At 41.0% G+C, this 18,615-nt stretch overlaps 1 protein-coding gene across 3 annotated transcripts in view; it reads right to left on the reverse strand.

Annotated features, from left to right (window-relative positions):
- Positions 1–18,615, reverse strand: part of MAP2K5 (mitogen-activated protein kinase kinase 5) — a 120,105-nt gene that overhangs the window by 78,032 nt on the left and 23,458 nt on the right. For all 3 annotated transcript variants that reach the window (XR_004550026.1, XM_005148805.4, XM_031048677.2), the window contains exons 8-9: positions 13,925–13,989; positions 818–857 (exon numbers count right to left, since the gene is read on the reverse strand). Coding sequence is in view for 2 of the 3 variants with exons in the window: in XM_005148805.4 (XP_005148862.1) it covers positions 818–857; positions 13,925–13,989 (105 nt within the window). In the remaining variant the exon portion in view is untranslated. The remainder of the gene's footprint in view (positions 1–817; positions 858–13,924; positions 13,990–18,615) is intronic.

Raw genomic sequence — 18,615 nt, forward strand, 5'->3', positions numbered from 1 at the left:
AGGACTAACCAAACCCATGGACTCCAAGGGAAACAAGGAGGTGAAATTGCTGGGGAACATGCTTTTTTTTGCCACAGGGAGGTGATTTCAATTAACCTTGCAAAGGGTGAACTCATTTCCCTCCTGCCTATGTGAATTTCCTCGTGCTCCACCTCCTCCCCAGGCAACTTCTGGGGGCACCCACAGCTCCCCAGCAGCACAGGGCCAGGGCTGGAGAGCAGCGATGCTGGCCCTGAACACAGCTGGCACAGGGGATGCTCTCTGTAGAGCCTCAAGAAGATTACATGAGGAGCAAGAACCAGGGCAAAGCAGCATCCATACACAACCCCAGCATTTAGGGCAAGAGTGTTTTTAGTTCCATACTGCAAGTTGTAATAAAACAATAAAGTTATTTTATACTTAAGTTGTCCATACTTCTGTGCCTATGACAGAATTCCTGTCTTACTGTTCATGACAGGTTTAGGTATCACACAATGGTTTGGGTTGGAAGGGAACTTAAAGCTCATCCAGTTCCAACCCCTGCCACGAGCAGGGACCCCTTCCACTGGAGCAGCTGCTCCAAGCCCCTGTGTCCAACCTGGTCTTGAGCACTGCCAGGGATGGGGCAGCCACAGCTTCTCTGGGCACCCTGTGCCAGCGCCTCAGCACCCTCACAGGGAAGAGCTTCTGCCTAATGTAGAGCTTTCCTGCATAAACAATGTGGATTAACGTGATAAACCCAATTGAGATCTACGAATCAGAGGGAGGGGAAGGAAATCAAGGTCAAGAAAGAATGGAGAGAAAGAAAGAGAGAAAGAAAATTACTGTAATATCTTACCTTTACTGCTAGTATTTTTCCACTAGGGACATGATATGCCCTGCATGAGGGAAAAAATTAAGTAAGTTGAGATCACATAAAATTACCTCTATACATGTGCAGCTTGTATCCACTAATTTCACAGAAAAATGACTTGGAGCTAATCTGTTTTACATTAAACAAATCTCAGAGAGCGTTTCTAAAGGAAGACTGATGAAAACAATTGATCAAAAGACTATATTTACAATGAAGCCTTTTAGCAGGTCTTTACATCTGCATGTCTTATATAAAATCTGCACGTCTTATATAAAATCTGCACATTGAAGACTTTCAGAGAGTGGAACAGTAAACTTATGGGTATGAATTTATCCATTTTCACATTTTCTTTCAATGAAATATAATCAATAAATATCCTTTATTGACATAAAACAAGGTTTACCACACCAGTTTGCAGTTCTTTGGATATTTCTAATGGTAAGACAGTGAGATCCACAGCTCTATCAATTAAAGTGCAGTAAAAGAGGTGATGGTTGATTCTTTATCACAACCTAAGGACCCACAGAAAACATGAGTGAAATGACCTTTCTGCATCTGTATTTAAGAGTAGCACATGTGTACACATACAAGGTTAGAAAGCACTACTGTTAATGCTCACATGGACCCAGAATCATTTCCCACTATATTCCAAGTCATTTGTCTTAATTTCTGAAGAAATTGGCTATTTAACACTGACTTGTGCATTCTTGACCACGAATTCCTAAGAAAATAAAAAGGTAGGTGAAAAAAAAGGGTCTACTAAAACTCTGGTGGAATTTTGCATGAAAACAAAACCATTAAAGGTTTTCCTCTTCACTAGTTTTATTGTCTCATCCTGATTTATGACTCTATGCAGAGTAATGTCATATGTGTGCCACTAACTTTAAAGAGTTATAATGTTTTACCACTACATACCTCTAGCAATTATTAACTGAAGGAGAGAGTTGTTTTTTTGCATGCAAAATCATACATAGCACAGGGCGAGACTGTTGTTTAATCCTATTTATAACCCTGAGTGTCCATATAATTTATGAATGGTTTGGAAGTTTCTAGAAACTTCACTTTAAATTAATAACTGAAGGATAAACATTTATGTGGCCAAGTGGCATTAGTTTGTAGGAGCAAGTACCAAAAATCAGTGTTATTTAATATCACAACAACAGGCAAGAAGCAAAGACGGAGCTCTGACAAACCAGTGGCTGAATGCATAATCCATAAATCCCATGGAGTAAATGAACTTTGTTGTAACCAGGGATGAATCAACAGTGGCAAAACATTATGGACTTAAGATGAGCAGCAATGGTAAGCAAGTGAACAGGTTGAGATAGCATGCTCAGCGTCTGTTAGCTGCCGATGTACTGTGCCGGACAGTTTGGCAACTTAATTAGCCTGTCAAGAAAGCTGATCTTTTTTCCATAAGAGAGATCTCCTGTTTCCAAGTGAATTAAAAGGGAAGACTTGATTATTTAATTATGATGCACGCTAATTCATCCGTGGAAGTTTGGGTTCAATTTCCAGCAGAGGGCAGATACCTGGTTTGGTTTACAGAGCACTGACAGGACCCATTTAACATTTAATTATGGCTGAGCATTGGATCACAAAGGAGATGCCATGCCCATGGGTGCAGCATGGCCAGTGGCTCTGCAAATGCCATGCTACCTGGGAGGAAGGGAATCTGTTTACTCCAGGCTGATCCGGCATCTCGGTTGTCCTGACCTTTCCCAACACAATAACTGTAAAGTGATTAATGGAGTTTGAATAGGAGCTTTGGTTACACCAAAAGACAACCGTACACCTCTGTAGTGCTTTAATTAACAGCTAACACTTCAAATTAGTCTGTAGTTGCTACAGTAATTACCTGTTCCAATGAGTGTGTAGGGAAAACTGTTTTGTTAGATATTACATACGATTCGAAGTTGGAATTGATCATTTTGGTTACAATCAGCACAGTGAAAGCCTGAAGACTTAGTACCTTTATGTAGCTTTAGAAGGATGCTCTGAAATAATCCCACAGAATGTTTGCAGAATGAAGAACGTACTTGCTGTGCATACTGCAACCATAAGTTAGTCTGTGGGTGTCTATGAAGACATGAAGCTAATATTCATAAAGTAAAGTGAAGTCTCATCCCAGGTGTCACCTCTCCCAGATCCCAGTGACACCTTCAGAAGGAATCAAATAAACTCATCACTGTAGAACCAGATCACCGGATGAAGGAAAGCAGTAAAATGCAAAAGGCTCCTCAGCAACACTCACTGCCCATTTCAGTGAACACAGGCTTAAAAGACTTCCAGGATGGTAGGCAAGTGGTGTCACCTAATAAACAGTTCCAACTTCTCTTGCTAGGAATGCATCTGAGCAGTGCCTAACCATAAGGACAAGTGGATGTTAAAGAGGAGGGAAAACAGTTACTAAACAGCTGCTTGAAGACAAATGTAAAGAACAGGAATTAAATGCATGGAAATGCAAAATATTCAAGGAAAACACTGTTCTGACATTTTGTTCCTTGCATAAACCAGCTCTGGGAATACAAGTTCATTCTTCCCCTCTTATTTGTTGGAGTTTGCTTTTGACCCACTGCATAAAACCAGCAAAAGCTCTATCAGATTATTAGATTGGTGGCTATAAATCATATATTGTGAAGAAGAAATTGCACCACATTGGAGACAGCTTCTGCAACCAGAAGATTAAAAAGTACTTTTGAACACTCAATGCCAGAGTCAACTACTTAAATAGTTATCATTGAAACACTGCTGCACTCTGCCAAGGGCAGGAAGTGGTTTCTGATGTGCATTTCCCCTTCCCTCTCTAGATAAGGGACTGCTGTTTAATTAAAACCAAGGTTTAATAACTCTGAGTAGTAACTCACCCAACAAAATGTTTACGAGTTGCACAAAGGGAGGAAGAAATCTGCAGGGAGGATGGAGGAAGGAAAGCAGTGAGTCCTCCTCAGGAATAAAACACAATCCAGTGAGAAAGGCAATGTGGGAGAAAGCACTGCAAGAGCTCAAAGAGGAGGAAAAAATGGAGCAAAAAAGCTGGGAGATGGGGAAAAAAAGTGAGTTTTGGGGGATCTTCTTCCCCCCCTGCCGTGGTACACTGTGCTAATGTGGGATGAAGGAAGTGGGCAACATTTCCTTGGGGAAGCTGTCCTAGTGCACACACACAGCATATGATGCAGAGGGGCTGGTTTAAAGCCTCCACACACTATATGAGAGGACGGGCAGACTTCAACCACCACGTGCTCTGAAACCTTCCCACTGGGGAAAAGAAATTCAAATCCTGCCCATTCCCACTAGAGTTCATTATTCGGAGCCCCCTCCATCCATTACAAGGAACAGCTTCTAAGCAAGACTGGCACAGTTGTGTCAGATATTTTATTAACCTTGACTATTAACCATATCCCCAGATACTTAAAGCCCTGAAGGGACCTCTGTGAGCCAAGTCCTTTAGCAGAACTTTGTCTCTTCTGCTCTGAAAATGGAGAGGGCCCCTGAGGGAGCGCTGCAAAGGCAGCTTGCCCAGCTCGGTGGCAAGAGCTGGGTTATTTTAGGGAATGAGAAAGGCAGGGTGGGAGCAAGCATGTGCTCTGCTTGAACAAAGCCCTCCAGCTAAGCTGGAAAAACTTGTGATGGACTGTGGAGTACGGCGTGTGCATCCCTTGTGTTCCAGAAATCAATATCATGGAAAACTAGAATAGGGCTTTGGGGGAACTGCCAGCTCCTCGGCACCTCTCCCCCTCCCTGCACTGTATATAAGATGTGTTTCTAAAGGAAAGCAAATTAAACAGTGAAAGCAGCAGAGCAGCTGGTTTCTGTTTCAAAAAGAAAAGGCAGAAAAAGGTAAGTGAATTTTATATTGCCTGCTTTGTTCTCCCTGAGCTCCGCTGCAAAAACCAGAGCAGAAATGTTAAGATGCTTTGCCTCAAACCTCTCTACAGAATAAACCACAACTCACCCCAATATTTAATGCTAACAACTCCATACACTGAATATGTTGAGTTTCTGATTAGTTCAGAAGTAAAACAAACCAACCCAAGCAAACAGAACATGCACAAGCTGCTTAATAAACAGCTTAGACGTCAAACAAAAGCATTCTCCCTCTTTCAACTTGCTAAGACTTAACAATTTTATATCTCCCTGTGAGGAATTTTACCTAAGAGCACAGTGGGGAGCTGCACTACTCGCTGTGATTGCAGTATAATTCCTTCTAGGGTAAGCAAAGAACTAACTTCAGGTTTCACATGAGAAGCACTCAAGAGAAACAGCAATTGTCAGTTTGTTCCCTGATTTTTAATTGTAAAGCATTTGCTCACATACGAGTGACTTCAGGATGGTAACATCAGCAGCACGGACTGAGCATGCAAAGATCCCTGAGCTTTCTCAAACTGCTTTTCCTAACAAATATAATAACTTCTTACTAAAATCTGAGTTTACTATTGAAATACTCCAAGTAAACACAGTCTCTAAAAGCAAAAATCACTTAAGTTATATCATGCTGCTAATGCTGGTGCAAAAAGGCACTGAAGGAGCCTGCAGCAGGCTACCACACACAAGATCTGTCTTCCCATCTGTTCATGCTGGCCACCAGGATATATTTTTCTATTTCCTCCCCCCTGATAGCCACGGAAGCAATTTCTAATCAATAAGATATTCCTTGCCAAGGGAAAGCCATGACCTGTCTGCTATGCCAATGACTCAGTCCCCTCCTGTTATAGAAATATAACCAATGTCAGCAAATATGACAAAATGATGTACTGACAGCACTGTTGTGTTAGCGGTGTGAGTGCAGGATGCAGGGACACAACTCCCCTCTCACAGAGATGCCAGAGGAACTTACGGCTGTTGCCACAAACTCAGATGTGCTGTGGCTCTACGGACTCTCAAGTGTTGGCATGCCATTCTGTTAACAGCAGTTGTAGGAGATGAAAGGGTGGTTGCAACACCACACTATCTAATCCAACCTCCCTCTTGAAGTGGGACTGTAGCAGGGGATGAGCTCAGCTGTGGCTTTGTCCATCCCTGTGCTGAAAGCTCCACTCTCAGTTTCCCAAGGTGGCAACCTGAGGCTACAAAGTAAGAGTAAATATTTCAGGTCCTAGACACATTTCCTCCTGCTTCACACCTTGATATGTATTCATTACACAACTGTTTAAAACATCAAGACACCATTTCACTTGACGCGAACCACAAATATCGCCCTGCTTCCCTGTATCAGCTCATCCATAGCACTGCACTGATGAACTGTCTCCCAGATATCCTCCTCACTCAACACATAGAATAACACACACAAGAAGTCTCAGCATTTCCTAGCAGAAATGAACATACACCCAGAAGTCCCACATTTCTTATTCGAGCTTAAAAGCTAACACAAGAAGCTCTGGTTGTAGCAAGCAGCACCTTCAGATGTAAGGGCATCAATGAAGTCAAACTGAGCATTTTCCTGTCCTGTGAGAAATAACCTAGAGCAAAATGACTGCGCCAGTGTTGTGCAAGATGAATACAATCCTCTAAGTGCCATGCATTGCAGAGTGATGTGCCAGCTGCAAACTCCACACAGCAAATCACCCACAGATTTGGTTTACTGTTCATTTTCCCCTATTTTTCCCCCTCTTTTATCCAAGTACTGCCACTGTCTGTCATGCTCCTGGTCAGAGTCTGGCATTCCGATGATAGAATTGTCACATACTCTGATGGCCATCTAAAGAAACAGATTCAAATTGTTTCTAGGAAATAAACACTTTGACAGTTGTTGCCTTCTGCAATAGACAAACACATTATCCTGACTCCCTGGCTGTTAAAACAGGAAATCCAAAGTGCACAGCAGTTGTAAAAAGGAGCTTTTATGGGGTCTGTGCTAGTTCAAACAGCAATCTACACCAACCCCTCCATCTAAAGCCCTATTACAGATGCTTGAGTACTGACTGCAAAATGATTTGCTGTTGAATGAGAAAACACACCAAAAAATACTTGCATCTGAATTTGAAACTTTTCAGAAGAGCAACACTGGCATTAAAAGCTGCATAAGGAAAATGGCAATGAGCAAAATGTCTCAACCCATCGCTGTGGGAAAGAGGTGGCTTTGCCATCCGAGCCAAAGCTCAATGAACCTCTCACCTCTTGCATGCTGTAATCTACTACTTCCATCTGTTACCTCTTACGTGAGTCTTCCTTCTCCACTGCAGCCAAACTTCCAGGGTCAATCAAAACTGGATTACAAGTCTTTCTTCTTGTACCCATCCTATTGCAGTTCAGACCCCATTCCTTAGAGAGATCTATACAGAAAGGACTAAAGATGGAGAAGGCTTCACCTCGACACTGCTTGATGAGGCTATGGTGCCACCATAGAATCATGGAATGGTCTGTGTTGGAAGAGACCTTAAAGCTCATTCAGTCCCAACCTCCTGCCACAGGCAGGGACACCTTCCACTAGAGCAGGCTGCTCCAAGCCCCATCCAACCATCACCAATACCAGATCACTCACTGCCACAGGACCAATCCAGATCAGATGCAGGCACAATCATGTGCTTCAGCTGCTGGCTTTAAACTAGCTCAAAGGGCAGAAGACAGCAGAGCAGTTTTCTTAGACTTCTGTTTAGACTGACACAGCCAGGCATTATCTGACACAGCCAGGACAAGTAAACCCACCAGAGTTTTAAGAAGAAACTCGAAGCAACAGAATGAGCCAAAAAGTACATCACATCCTATGATGATGGCAATTTAGATGCCACATGTCTCCACAACAAGACCTAAAGTTTGATTTTCTGCATTGTCAAACTACTTACCCACAAGAGATGTGTTCATGACACTCATAGCATAACAACTATTAAGGAAAAACAGAGCTGTTGAGTAATTCAGTATGGACCACCAGTAGGAAATAGAACTGTGTCAAGAAGCAAACACTTCCTAGGTATTTACTGTAATAGCAGAAAGAGTGTTTTCTTTTAATCATGGTTCAGTTTTCAGTAGAAAGTTTGCTCTTCCCCAGGAGCAGGCTGAGAGCATAAACACCATGAGGTTAGTTACACTGCTCCATCCATTACTGGACTGCAATGAGATAACATCATGATGTGCAACATGCTAGAAACAATTCTGGCATTGCTCCTCTTATATTGCTTCTTGCCATCACCATTAAAGCAGCTGTGGTGACGTACGGGAGGGTGGTTGTATGTCAGAGCTGGGTATGGTTGGCTGAGCCTTATGATGGTCACTGGATAGCTGAGTGGTTCATTGTTAGCATTTTGAGAATCTGGGTGAGAAGACATGGAAAAATCAATGTCAACCTTGCTGGTGCTGTTACAGCCACTGCTCTTCATAGAGACATCAAACAGAGATTAAGGAGACAGTCTGAAACACACCACTGCAGCATAATGGCAAGAAAGGATTCATACATAAATACACGTTCTTCTGCCCCCTGTCATCTCACATTCACTTCTAAGGGCAAAAGCCTGATTTAAACTAGTATTCAATGCTGGGGAACAGCCAGTGCCTATAAACTTGGTAGCAAGTCCCACCAACTCTCTACTACATGGAGCATTATTTGTTACCAAGAAACAGATGCTCTTGCCCACGCTAGGGAAGCTGCAATGAGAGCTGCCCTCCTCTCCCACACCACCTCACCCATCAGTAACAAGAGCGAACTCAAGTTTTCAAGGTTACTATCTGCTTCATCTCCCAGGCTATGGGCATGCAACACAAACAGAACAACTTTAATTTAAGAATCATCCCGTTTCTAATTAAGCAGCCATAGGCAGCTGGCTGGATACATTTTAATCAGCTTCAATAACGTATTGATTGGATACTGAAGCTTAAAAATTAAAAGTAAAAAGATGACCGGGGAATTGTCCCATCTCAGAACAACAGTAGAACCCTCTGTAAATAACTCCTCTTTTAACCATCAGCTAAATGAACACTTCAATACTGCACTACAAAGTCTTCTGCAAAATTACTTTAACTAACAAGCAGAAATTTATCAGCTTCAGCCAAAATCAATGCTGAAATCAATTTGAACACTGGTTGTGTCTAAAGGGGCTCATTGGCAATTTAGGGAAATTACACCATGTAAATGCCTGTGCTTTAATTGAACAGTTTCATCAACTAGGCTGTGATTGCTGTCCATTCATTTATTTACTCTCACTGCAGCTCCCATTCTGCAAAGGAATGGGTTTTGTCAGACTTGAAGGAGGTACTTTATCTTCATTTTATGCACTTTTGTGCATAACAGATTTTATGAGGCAGGCAAGTGATAGCCAGGGTCAAAAGAAACAAGTGAACAGCAATCACTGGTCAGTCTTGTTTAAACTGCAATGATAATACGCAGAAATTTGGGGGAGTATTTCTGACTTACTCCAGCTATTATTGTTCTAATGCTTTGTAGTGTGACTAAAAATAAAACCAAACAAGAGAAACAGAAAATGAATGTAGTCTGGGAAGGGAAATTATGGAAAATGCCTCAACTGCACCACAGGAATGCAGGGAGATGCCATTTTCAGACTTCAAATGGCCACAGATTTGTTTTAACACCAAACAAAACACTGAACCTGCCCGTACCTCCTTTCTTCAGAGCTGCATCAAGCACCAGGCTGGAACAAGCAATGTGCATGAAATGTAGTAAGAATCTATCACGGGCAGGGACCCCTTGCACGGAAGCAGCTGCTCCAAGCCCCTGTGTCCAACCTGGCCTTGAGCACTGCCAGAGATGGGGCAGCCACAGCTTCTCTGGGCACCCTGTGCCAGCGCCTCAGCACCCTCACAGGGAACAGCTTCTGCCTCAGAGCTCAGCTCAGTGTCCCCTTGGGCAGGTTAAAGCCATTCCCCTTGGCCTGTCCCTACAGGCCCTTGTCCCAAGCCCCTCTCCAGCTCTCGTCAGCCCTGTTGGCACTGTATCACTTCCCTTCCTCTCCAACACAGCTAAATCTCCTGTTTCCCCACTCCAGAATTGACAATGCTTTTCCCTGCTGCTGTTCAAGGATGTGCAATACACTGGCAGGCGCCATTTGCAGCCTGTCTTGCAGGAGATAGCGACTTCCCAGCTGTCTTGCCATACACTATGTTTAATGTGCTAATGGGGCACCCCAAGGTTGGTTGAGATAGAGAATAAGAAAACGGGCATATGCTGGAATGTACAACTGAACTGAACAGCAGAATTGCTCCAGTAAATTGCTCAAACAAATTAAGCTTCTGCATTTATCCCTATTTCCCTGCTATACAATTCTGCTGGGCGGGACATCATCAACAGCCACTTCTCTCCCAATTACTCAAGTGAAAGTGAAGCCGTCTGGTTTAGCAGCATTTTGCTAAGATGGGAACCGATTCCCCCTTTTCTTACCTCTCTATCCCAGACACTTGGTAACTCCACAAATTAATTAGGGCATCATTGGGACTTTATTTCACTATACGGAGGGTTATAGCTTTCTGCTGCTGGAGACGCCTCTAACAGATCCCAAAGATCTACAAACCATACACAATGCACATTATGAAAGAATCCCAGACATGCAGAAGGAAACAGTGATACTACAGATATGCCATGTGAGAGAGACTTCACAGAGTAATTATTTGCCAGAGATAAATACCTCTACTTTGTAGTACTTACATTCAAAATATACACAAGTGAGGATTTGGCATCTAAATGATTTAATGTAGCTACTCCAGAGACTGGCTGGCAAAGCCTATACATCCCCCTTACAAACCAAAATGTTAACCTTCTTTCACTGAAGAGAAGCAACCTCATAAAAACAGCCTCTCAGAGCTCTGCAGTCAATGATGGAGCTAAAAGATGCAGCACAGCAGCACATATTTCAATGTCGTTTGGACCTAGCAGTGAATTACTTCTTCCAAAATAGCAATTTAAGTAAATACAGTAGATGCACTGCTATACAGAGGTTTCCTGCTGCTGTGAAGCAGCCCTAACTGTACAGTTACCATCCTACCATGTTCTATAACTACTTTACAAGATAGCTGGTAACAATTAGAAAGCCTGTTGCAGAGCTGGAAGGTTGTACATCTACCAGTGCAATAGTCTTAAGGTCCTCTTATCAGGAAAAGTGCTGATCTCTGTGACATAACAGCAACTGGGTTTCCAGAAATTCACAGAACTGGATAATTAACTCCTTTGCCATATCTAACCCCATAATTGTTATCACTCCTTAAATAAGAAAATAGCTTATCAAAAGGTAAGGGAAAACAGGAAGTCAACTCCACAATCCCTTCTCTTTAGAGCAGGGAAAACATTGAGATTCAGCAAGTTCTCACTGGAAATATTGCTATAAAGTATTGATTTTTTACCAGACTCAATTGACTGAAAAGTTGTTTGTATAGCAATACTGGCCGAGCCAATATACTGGAACAATTTTGCTACACACAGTAATCAAGTGTATTTCTAAAGTATAATTATACTGTCATAAAAATAAAGCTAAGATACCTCTTCTCCAAGCAATGAAACAGCTGCAGCTGTAAAGAACCCAAATAAATGAAATACATTTTCTAACTAAACATAACGTCTTCAGAGGAGAACAAAACCACCTCCCCTCTCCCCCCATAAGCCAGGGTTAGCATGAAAAGTGATCAATACTTCAATCTCAATAAACTATTTCAATAGTAGTTAATTCACGTGGAAAGAGAGGCTCAAGATTTTTGCTCAGTGACCTGCGACACGCTCTCTTGTTTGCTCAATGCTGATAATATATCATTGCCATAATGGATATGACTTAGTATAAAGAGCTAGAAAGAAAGGGGGGAAAAGATACCACATAGCCACGCTTGTTCTTTAGGCTCGGATCAATAATACACACTACACACAGGCTCTTCTGCACCGAGCCGACAGCATGGTCTGCCGCAAGAGGAAAACAGCCAAACGCTCGCAATTCATTTTATTTGACAAATGTTCATTGATTTACTGGAATAAAATATATGTGGGCTGCTATCTATGACTAGTGCAATCCAGCTACCTGTAAGTATTCCATTTTGCAGTTTCTTCTTGGCTCGTGTGCCTCAGATGCTCTTTTGGCAAAGAGAACAGGTTGCCTTTTACAATGGGGTGATTGCTGGCCAGACTGGAGCAACCTGGACTAGTGGAAGGTGTCCCTGCCCATGGCAGGGGCTGGATCTGGATGAGCTTTAAGGTCCCTTCCAAAACAAACCATTCCATGACTCTATGACTGTTCCAAGGTATTTTATATATAATTTATTATATTTTTATACCACCTTCTGCACCTAACAGCTCCCTGTCACTGCATGTACTAAGCGCGCACAGCAAGCATGGAATGCTCCTTGTGAGTAGGGCAGATACAAGCTGAGAGATATAAATTCAGCTGATCCTCAGCACAATCCCATTAGCAAAGTCCACATTCACTTGCCTTGGTTTACATTCCTTAGACTTTGGCCACTATCAGCCAGAGAATGAAGGCGAGAGACTTTTGTATGACCTGGGATGGCCATTCTTATGCTGCTCATGGTTTCACATTGCTAGCTCCTTATTTCGGCTAATAGAGAAAGTGACCCAGAACTGAGTAACACTAACACATAAAGGTTCCCTCACTTCATGGGACATTCCTTGGTCCTGTGTTTCAAGTGGTTTCCACAGGGACCAGAGCCTGTGGCCCATCTTTGTGACACTTCTTCCACCTACATCCACTCCTGGAGCCTGCATCAGTAAACAGGGAAGGGAAACAACCTTCTCCAGGTCTCCAAACAACAGGAAGTCACTAACTGAGCTGTAAAGTTTAACACCCTCTCTCAAATCTTTCTTACTGTCTATACAGTTGGATATTCCACAGTGTAGAATGCCATGCTCAGTATAGAAACTGGGGGGATCTGGCCTAGAGCCACTGGCTGCTGTTCTGAGAAAGGCTGGGCATCAGTCAGTGGGTGGGGAGCAATTGTATTGTTCATTACTTTAGGTTTTAACCCTTGGGTTTTACTCCTCTCTCCTTTTCATTACTATCATTATTATTCGATTTTACTGTATTTCAATTACTAAACTGTAAGTAAGATAACAATACTGTTTCTGCAAGTTTCTTGGTTTAGCAATACCTTACTACAAGAGAACATCAATGAGATGTCTGAACTATGTTCCACCTATCAGGCTAACAAAGAGTCCATTCAAAGACTGGATTTGCTCCTTTAAGGTTCTGGAAGTCCGTTTGCATTAAACCTTCCACAAGGAGAGTCGTTTTGCCACGTTGGCAGCCAATTAGAAACTACACTAAATGCACCATGGCTTTTAAAACATCTAAAATGTTAATCTCAAAGTTAAAATGTCTAAGGTATAAACAAAATCATAATGGGATGCTGGGTTACTGTATATGGTAAATAGCTCTCTGGAGGAAACCTTTATTACTCCCTCAGGGCTTTCTTACGAAGTATGGATTTCTTAATTCCTAGTGGAATATTTTTCATACACCACTGCAGACTATTAAGTACCAGATATTACATTATGTAGTTTAAACTTTGCACTATGCATGAGAAAGACTTTCCTGTCGAGAAAACTATATCTCTGCTATTATAATCTTTACAATATTAAAATTAATACTGGCTGCAGGGTATAAGCTTCACAACCAAAATTTGGGGGAGTTTATCATTTAATGTATTCATCAGCCTATGTGTGAAGCTGCTCGTGAGGGAGGGAAGTCACTGCAGCAGCAAAAGGGGTTATTTACTAATTTGGAATTGCTAGAGAAAGGCAGAGCAGCAGTGTCATCACATCCCACTGGTGTCATTCCCAGCACTGGGCTAGCAAAGGGCGTGGTAAAGCAGCAAGAATAATGGCATTGCAAATACTGAAGACAACTCATTATGCTTCAGGACATTTCAAGTTCCACTTGTGAACCATTAACTTGTTACCCAGGAGGGATTCAAAGCTAAGTATTAAAAAGATAATAAAAATGCACCAGCCCTCACAGCACTCAAGAGCAGATACCTTGTAAATATGGAAAGAGGACTCTTAAAAAGTTCCTATTAAGAATGTATTTTATATTCTTTTCTTCACAGCAGCACTGCCCACCTACATCTCAATACAAATATAAGGGTAAAAAAAGAAAAGGAAAAGGCACTTTTAAATTCCATTTTCAACAATTTGAAGTGAAATTCAACACTCACTTGTAGACTGTGCCTCCATTGCCATGACCGAGGATGTCTCGATACCGTATGTCTTGTTCATTCATCTCCACAAGAAAGAAAGAAAAACAAAAGAGATGTCATGCTGTGGATGGAAATGTCAAGGAAAAGCAACTCTAGGCCATAAACAACAAGCAGTCTGGGTCATTTCAAGTTCAGCTGCAAGAACGAGAAGATCAATACAACATTTGCTGTCCAATTTATAAAAGACGATACCAAGGGACAAAGTGATGGAAAGTTTAATGACAATTTGTTTGCCTGGGTCATTTCATTAAAGTTTGATAAAAGGTGTCAAAATGGAATGATATAATATAGCTCAAGAGGGTCAGGTCACAGATACTGATAGGAAAAGGGTCTCCAGAACAGCACATAACCAAAGCCAAAGTTGGAGGTGAATGGAAACAATCCACCAGGAAACTGTCATCTTAAGTATGGCTCAAAAACTTGATGATTTATTCTGGAATCAGCATAACTGATACTAATTGAGTGACAGTTCTGGCACTAGGAAAGCTTGACAGTGCTTCATTTATCTACCTTTTAACAAAGGCAAATCTTTGGAAAACAGAGTCTTGATGTGCTATCCAACAGAGATGATTTTCCTTGAAATACACAACTAATTGCTTGCCTCGATCTTTCTGTTCACCAGGACAACTCTCCAAACATGAAGATATCCTCAGATCTTTAACAGAAGCCCAGTACAAGCACCATACATTCCAAATGCTGGAATTTGGGATCTTTGTGATATTGCTTTTATTAAAGCTTACTGTAGCACTGAATGAACAACTGAAATGTAAAACTACAGTTCAACCTTTGCCTGTACAAACACAGTTATTCTGATTTCCCACCTATTAAAGAAAGGTCATTGAAGGCATTTCTGAATGAACACATATGCTTGAAAAGAAAGGTATCATCAGAATGAATTCTGGGTTGTATGCATTTTCTGTTACAAAAAGATCTCCCTCTCTGCCTGAAGTTGCATAGGATTGGGCAAATCCCATATTAGAAGAGATTTTCCTATGAAGCATTAACTCATTTCTAGTAAACCTTTGTATTTTATAGGATACCAAGTTAAACATTCCAGGTGAGTTGGCATGGCTGCTTAAAGACTGCCATTTTTGTGTTAAAAGACATCAACCCCCCTAATGATACGTCTGCTCTGCTACCACTGATGTGATTAGAGATCACGTAAGCACATCTGAAATAGCTTCAAATCAGTGATTTCAAGTGCCACATGGTGACAGCTCACCATAAGCCAACTATGTGTATTTAGCCATCTTCTGAAACAACTTTTAAATTCAATGGGGACATGTGCCCTTAAGTTACTAAGCCATGCTTAAGCATCCCCTTTCATATGATGTCAGTGAAGAGGAACCTTCCTTCAACGGGAACAAGTAAGTGATGATAACAAGGTAAAATGCACTAAAGAGCCAATACTCAGCAAGTCTTAGGAACAAGAAAGGGAGTATTAGTTGATTTTAAATAATACATATTAAAGACATGAATGCTGAACTCCAAAATCTGTGCTCTTTCCTTCCACTACCTTTGTTTCTCACAGGAAATACTCTGCAGTTCTTGCAGCAAGGGTAGAATCTCCAAATTCTGAAAACCTTCAAAATACCTCAAAGCAGAAGCTGACTCTACATTATCACCTATTTGTGCTAAACCTGGGGCCAGACAATCTTAAAGGGGTATGAAATAGCCCATTCAACTATCAAGGTTTAGGATGAAAATGAACATTTAGTTTAGCCCTGAAAGCTATCTTACTTATTGCATCAATCAGAAAATGCAAATAAAAAGGAGGAAAAAAAGAGGTACCTCATGAGGAACAATAACTCCTGAATAGGTTTTAAAGTACATGAAGAATCTATACTGGATCCTAAAAATCATTTCTCTCAGAGTGCAGTACTCATTAATTTAAAGCACACACTGGGTTTAAGAAGTTCTCCTCTTCTAAGCTGGAGGACTTTAATTCTCCAGCCTTTGAGGTAACAACAAACATCTTTTTGCTGTATTTCCAGCAATGTTCTTCTAAACATAACTCTTAAGAGAAATTAAATGAATCCATAAAGCCATGAACTTTTATCTTTGCTTCTTGGGGGGGGGGAAAGGGGGAAGAATTTTTTTGCAGTTACACAAGTTATAAGCAACAAATTGAGCAGAACCAGAGACATAAAATGCATTCTCTTTTCTCCTGCTTTTTGCTAACTGGTAAAAAGAGTTATTTTCTTCACCTCAATCCCTAAAAGACAGTGATAGGAGCAGCTCCATCCTCTGCCATTGCACTACTTGCACCCAATGCCAGTCCAGCACCATTTCCTGTCTCTATGCACAAAGAGCAACCAGAAACCCAGGGTGAAATAGGAAGCCTGGGGTGGAGCAAGTATCTGCCAGCAACCGATAGAGAGATAAAGCGTGATTTACTGGCTCAAATAAAGATGCTGAAAACAGGTGGTGATTTATTTATTTTACTGGGAAAACTGGATTCTCAATCATAAAATGATAACATAATAACAATGAACTCAACAGTAAGGCCTGGAATATTAAACCTGCAAACCCAAGTTTGATTGGATGCCAATAGTAACAGAATTAATGACAAAGTGAAAGAGACTTCAATTACGGATCAGCAAACAAAACATCACTTGCTTATACCTGCTGGTTTTGAAAGAAATCAGTGTCTATCTCTTGTAAATCATTAAAATCAAAATGCTCAATTAATCCTTATTTTATATGTAGGGGCCCGACAGAAGCAAATTCCTATAGCCATACCTTTGCTTTACGAATCGAAGCAATAATGGTTTCAGAAAGCAGTCACACTCTATGAGCAGACAATTGAAGAGATTTAGTAAATCCCACTTTATAGAGCAGAGACTAATCGGAAAACACAAGCCAGTCAAATGTTTCTTATGAACTGTTGACACTATATCAATGCTGAATCAATTGGTGGCATTTACTCTGAGTGACAGAAAAGAAATAAATATTTATATCACATCACCTATATCAATGAACCTAGGCAGAAAGCTATTTCTAACTTGTCAATATTTGATTATCTTGAAGAATCATGTCCCCTTCTTTTAATGATTAATATGAATTCCTTATTAAACCTAAATGGAAACTACTAGAGGAATATCATTATGAATGCCTGAAAGCAGAAACTGCCAAAAAATGATAAAAAATAATAACCCAACCCATACTTAAGTAATGATGAGTGTGACTCAGCCCCCCAAAAGGAGAAAAAGTTGAAGTTGTGACTAGAAACCCATCTCCAGTTACAGAGCTGTGACCGAATTCTGCAGAACACAATGCAGCATAACGAAAAGCATCTTCTCTCAACAGAAAGCAGTGCAGCTCCTGCCAGAGCAGCAGGACTGAAAGGTAGGGTTAAAACTTACTTTTTCTTTTTAAATGGGTTTAAGTAACATTTTTAAATATCATAGTAAGGGATTTGGTTCCTTTATGTCTTTCTATAATTCTACTATGCAGGAAAGAAATCCGTAAATCTATGGCAGGGCACAGAAAACACCCACTTCTATTGCTGAGAATAAATGAAATGCCAAATTCAGCTATCACAAAAAAGATAGCTTTTACTCACAGTCTGTAATCCTACTTCAAAAACTATTAGTAATATTGGAGTAATTATCAACTTGATTTTCAAGGTTCAGAAGCATGCTGCTGGTATTTACAGGTTTTTAATCTATCCAGAGAAACACACTGCATAGGTACAATTTTGAAACATTAACAAATCTACCTGGTAGGCACCTGTGAATATTAAACTCAGTCTGCATGTCAGGCTTTAAAATACATCTCCAAGCTGTATTCAAAGGATTCAGTGCCAAACAGGCAAGGCTGCAGCACTGGGCTGCTCGGCTCACATTTTAGAGGGGCACCCTCATCTATTAGACCACAATGTTACAGGTGATACTGAAGGACAAGCATGAAGACCAGCCTTTATCTTCTTGACACGCTCAACTACAACTACTTGATTCATGAAATGCCAATGAGGCTTGGAGAGGTCATTGTGTGAAGGCACTGAATACGCATCTGAGATAATTAAGATTTCAGCCTTCGAAACATGGAGGGGAAGTGAACAGCAGTTAAGAAAATCAATAAGAGTCTTTTATTTGCAGTGACACAGATGTCTCAGTCAATAGAGCCTAATAGGCAAGCTTGATCGCAATGGACAGGTGCTGCCTCCAAGGCTATCAAAGGGCTTTCACTATGACAAACATTAAAACATATTTATGTTGGTGCTGCTGAAGAATCTGGGGTTCTTTTAAAGGCAGTTTAATTTAACAGTGTATATTTAATATCATTATACTATCACAAGTCTGGCCGTACGTTCGGCTCAAAATTGGTATGAAATATTTCTCCAGGACCTCCATTTCTTCATCTATTGCTACATTAAACCTTTTACTTCTGGGTGCCAGAATCTGAATGTCTTGAGCAGGAGAAGTGGTAACACGACAGCTATCCACAACTCTGGGGTTTGTTTTGTATTAGGTTGTGTTTTAGGTTTTTTAAGATGCCACAACATAAGGTAACTACAAATAGTAGAGAGCAGTTCCTTGCAAGAACCTGCTAAATATTTAAGTATCAACTGCCCTAAAAACCACAAAGGTCATTTGAAGTGAGCAGTTGACTTAGTTATTCAAAATTGATTAACTTTCTTCCCTGAA

Source organism: Melopsittacus undulatus, chromosome 9, assembly GCF_012275295.1.
Source record: "Melopsittacus undulatus isolate bMelUnd1 chromosome 9, bMelUnd1.mat.Z, whole genome shotgun sequence".
Taxonomy (NCBI): domain Eukaryota; kingdom Metazoa; phylum Chordata; class Aves; order Psittaciformes; family Psittaculidae; genus Melopsittacus; species Melopsittacus undulatus.